The sequence below is a fragment of the Perkinsus marinus genome (genome assembly GCF_000006405.1).
Source record: "Perkinsus marinus ATCC 50983 genomic scaffold scf_1104296958234, whole genome shotgun sequence".
Taxonomy (NCBI): Eukaryota; Perkinsozoa; order Perkinsida; family Perkinsidae; genus Perkinsus; species Perkinsus marinus.
Window position 1 is genome coordinate 711,599 of NW_003206847.1, and position 4,833 is coordinate 716,431.

Here is a 4,833-nt window from a genome sequence, read left to right on the forward strand (position 1 = left end):
TTGGAAGGGAATTCACTAAAGTCGCTTCCTACGATGTGAAACCGATTATTTTAACCAAGTATTCAGATATTCCTCGAAGCTCTCGCATTTCTCGAGTCACCAAGTGTGTGACACTACGTTATCGACAGCTCAGATCTGGCATTGGTTCTATTCTTAAAATTCTCACATCATGAAGACTACTCAAGGAGACTCAGTGATGATATTGACTGAGAGATCGCCTGCTGGCAGCCTAAGTCCCTTTACGCCATGCGAAGGGATGTAGGAACGATAATAAGCCTCATCGAAAAGCGGAGGTAAGCAGTGTTACGACACCGTGAGAAGATTAACTCAAGGACTAGGCTGACAGTATTGTAACACGCCGCAACTACCAGCAGCAGCAGGAAACAGTGTATAGTAACAAAATGGACAGTTATCATTAACTAATCAACAGACATCCCTTTTAATTGCTGCACTTGAAGTATCGGTCGCTGATCCCACCCGAAGCAGTCACTCGAATATCGCCACAGGACATTATGTCGCAGGTAACAGCGCACTCGTCAGCGTCCCACTCCATAGGGCTCGGCAAGCAGTAGTGATGGATGCCTGAGGAATGAGATCCTCACGAACTTCCGCATTATTGAACAGTCCTACTATAGTCATCTTGATAGTAGATCTCTCGATGTAGGTGACCGCAGAGGACCAGCTTGGTGCAAGGGAAATCATACATAGCCTGAACATAGGTCATTGGTGTTTCACCCGTGATATGGAAAACACTTGTGAAAAACACATTTCACACATCGCGATTTTCGCGATATTCACTTCGCGTAAAATGCCAGTTCGCGTTTTACGGGTGAAAGTCCATTGAAAGGATACATGGCTGATGACTGGATATAGTCTATAACATATCGCTACATACCTTGAGAATATCCTCATAGTTCCATGCCAGTGTTCGACAGTTACCCTCATAAGTGGCTTCTGGGTGTATGACAACATGAGAACAGAGAATGACCTGAGAGGCATAACACACGCCTTGGTCGGCGCCATTGCCGATTTAACGCTACGTTGGTTTCATCCTCGTGGCATCCATGCAGTAGATTGCGCAACCAGTCCACCTGCGTCTTGCCAAAGCCACCATTGAATGGCACCCAGCGGGACTCGAGGCCCTGCAGACCTTGAAAGAAATCTTTCTGTATGCCTGAATACCAGTACAGCAATATGGGAAACCTTCTGGGAGGACCCTACCAATATCGTTCGGGTTGTGACTCTGACACAACGCTGTCCCCTCAGGGTCCAAACCGTGGCCTTTCAACTGAACAAGGAAGGCGTTGACGTAAGCGTTTTATGAAGGCGCACCAGTTCGATGCCGTGGCGGCCGCCTCCTTCTCGCATAACACTCAGATCGTACGGGTCCAGTATCACAATGCGCCATCCTGGACAAGGTACGAAGGAGTAGTAAAACGTTGAGGGATCGCCTGATATAAACGGTGAGCGATAAATTCCGTGTCTGGACTTTCCTACCTGTTGGGTATACCGAGTCTGCAAGCGATGGAGGTCTTGAGAGGGCGTATGAGAGTTGTGTCGGAGGGAACACTTGGGGCTTCGCTAACTCGGTCCTGAGAAGTCACCAGTCACTCTAGATGCCGCACCCGCGGATCGAACCAGGGACCTACCTCGTGAAGCAATAAAGCTCGTGGTTTCCAACCATGTGGACAAGCTGAAGACAAAACCAAAACCAATTCCAAATCCAATCTCCGGGCCATTCTCGCCTTATTCCGACACTTCAGCCTCTCCAGCTCTGACATAACGGTTGCCATCGCCTCCTTCTCAGTGTTGGTTCCGCGATTATGACCATCGATCAAGTCCGCGAGATTCACCACGAAATCCACACAGGGCGACCTAAACCATCGAGAGCTGCAATACTCCTCATAAAAACGGCTCTCCTACTGTAAGGAGTTCCACCAGTCTACTGCCCGAGCAAGAGTCTCGACCGATTTGCGATAGTGTCTGAGACGGTGAATACCACTCTTTCACCGAAAATGCTCGCACCCACCTGACTTTCGTCTTAGCGAAGTTATAAGCGTCGTCCTTATCGGCATACTGCACATCAGCGATAACGCCAAATCGGCAGAGAACATCAGAGGAAGCATTCTTGCAGGAGATTGACGCGGCACTGCTCGCAACTGCCGCACTGCTTGCACAGAGAGGACTTGAAGAAACCATAATAGCAAAAGACGACTGAGGTACCGAGCCAGGTATGCTCCTAACCCTTCGGTGGATCTTTTTTTCGAAACCGGTGGTATAAATCAGATCATATGAGAAGTCCCCCCTTGCGAGCACTAAGACCCATGAGCGAATGTATGGAGTCAGTATTGGTGTATTTGTTCGCTTCTTTTAGCTGACCTAATGAGTTCGCTCACTCACTATAGAAGTTTACATGAGAATTCGTACAGAAACTAATAATAAATTCCCCAAATTTCCTCATTGTCACCAACACACGTACTTGACCACGTGCATATCCCCCCACACTGCTTGAACACAAACACCTCTTCTTCATAGAACAATACCAATACCATCAATCGCACAACAACATGGTCTCATTATACTTCGACTCCGCCTCACGTAACATTCGCATTGCCCCGAGTGCCCCCGTCACATCCGATACCTGATCATCACCATCCAACACTCACTCGACTGCGCCCTACAGTAGGCTCTCGATGCTTCGAGCGGAACGGAACACCAGAGCTTTTGTCCGTTATAAAGGCCATAGCAGTGTCGACCTGGGTGATAGGGGCCGACTGCAACTCGTCAGACGAGACTCTCAGCACCGGCGGCTCCTCCCCCTAAGAATCATTCACTACTCAGCCCTGCATGCCACGATGGAGTCCAGCAACATGGGAAAATATGCGCATAGTCAACTACGTGTGTTGGTCAAAATATAAAAACTCTAGAGAAATTTCAGTAAGTTTTTGTTGGTTGCCCAGCACTCCTATCCGAATTCGTATGAATAGAAAAAAATCCTCAGAATTTCCATATTGTCACCAACACACGTCATTGAGCATGTGCATATTCAAGATTGTCATCAGCATCATCATCCCCACCGGCCTGGTATTGACTTGCCCTACTGCGGTACATCTTGAACCCGACCTCACCACAAGCATGCTTCCCTGATGCTCACCAACATCATCATAGTCCTCCTTACTAGCACTACCTACTCGTGTTAGCTACCACGACAGGAACGAGCTACCATTACAAGAATCTTCAACCTCCTCCGTTTCTGAATCTTCAACTGTCTCGCCGTCCATTTTGACCAGCAGTTCGTTCAGTCTTCTCTGCGTACTTTCACACAGTGGAAAGGGAACACTCGTAAGAGAGCTCTCGCCGTTCATCTCCGACAAGGCCGACTCGAAATCCTCAACGAACTCCTCTATTTGCCTGTGAGCATGATGACCAACTCCCGAACTAACATTTCCTGTTTTCAAAGACTTTTACTCCCGATTTAGTGAGAGAGACACACCCATATGGGAACTTTCTATACTGCACTTCATCATAATACGACGACTATGATCTTCACACTCTTACCTCCGTCGCGCCTTTAATAAAGTGTCCACATCCTCATCTGCCAGAGTCGGGTCTAAGAGCCCCTCAGTACCTATCCAGTCTAATGAGAGCACACCTTATTACATGAGCAAGGTCATACCAAACCCACAGCACTCTACGCGAAGACTTACGTTGTAATACCAATTTTTCCTTTTTTTCTGTCAATCTTTTGGCCTTGTCCACAAGTCGTGTACCCTACAGCAAGGCATCATCTACTGTTTACAAGTGATGATCATCTCACATGCTGACCTTTCAACGCGCGTAGTGGTAGAGGATCGATCAAACGTACTGCCTTGGTCGCTGTTGATATCGAGGCCTAAAGCAACCAGCTTGTTTCCTAATGCACTGCAGTCTCCACACATTGATGCATCTACCTCTGTAACTTCGGTGATAAATCTAATCTTGGCCGGCCCAACTCTGTCGTATAGTAACTTTGCCCACTCGGGGAAATCAGGCCGTTCAGCCAGCGGATTACCTACAAAACACTCGAAGGTCTCGAAAAACGTCAGAAGAAAATTTTAAGTCCAATTTGGTGATTCGACTGACCTCTCACAACAACAGTCCTTTCGCGTGGTCCCAGTAGCATCGTCAAGCTCTCATGCAATCGCTTTAGCTGAAAGTCGAACACTCTAAAGGTCTCGGGTTCGATTCCCGCCGCCTCCACTTCTACATCCTTTAATTCATTGCCACTCAGGTCCAACCATTTCAACGATCGAAACACATCAGTCGTTCCCCTCCTCCCGACCTCCTCCTTTACCATCGGTACCAGAGGCTCCACACGTCTGAACACTCCATCAGCGAAAAACATGGGCTCACCGAAGCGCTAAGATTCCCAATTTACACGATAATACAGGGGCGAACAACTTTTACCCGGAATGTTAAAGAGACCTCTCCTGAGTTCACATGCGAAATCCAATCCTAGACGTTGATAAGCACGATAGTGGCGAATTCCATAACGAGTGACCGACCCCCTATATGACCTTATCCTGTTGTAAGCTAAAGAGAGGGCTTTCAATCGGGGCAGACCCTCTAGGGCCCGCCATTGGTCGTACTGGACCAGGTCATTATGCGACAGATCTAATTCTATGAGGAAAGGAAAGTTGTTGGGGAAGATACCCTAACACCAATCACATCCGTAGAGTTGAGACCACGTTGGACCTACCACTTGGGTCGGTATAGCCGCTATATTGTTGTGGGAGACGCTTAGCTTTACGAGACTAGTCAGCTGGCAAGCTGATCCGGAAGATCACATCAACC

At 47.9% G+C, this 4,833-nt stretch overlaps 1 protein-coding gene across 1 annotated transcript; it reads right to left on the bottom strand.

Moving 5' to 3' along the window:
- Positions 1–345: 345 nt before the first annotated feature.
- On the bottom strand, positions 346–3,938 carry Pmar_PMAR006241 (hypothetical protein; the record flags this gene model as incomplete). Its single annotated transcript, XM_002774568.1, has 17 exons — positions 346–582; positions 631–709; positions 896–988; positions 1,041–1,174; positions 1,222–1,288; positions 1,333–1,451; positions 1,498–1,592; positions 1,650–1,693; positions 1,746–1,875; positions 1,924–1,983; positions 2,030–2,185; positions 2,583–2,641; positions 2,682–2,819; positions 3,129–3,187; positions 3,230–3,411; positions 3,559–3,637; positions 3,866–3,938. The coding sequence occupies 17 exons, from the start codon at positions 3,936–3,938 to the stop codon at positions 440–442; spliced, it is 1,710 nt and encodes a 569-aa protein (XP_002774614.1). The 3' UTR covers positions 346–439.
- Between the last annotated feature and the right edge of the window lie 895 nt (positions 3,939–4,833).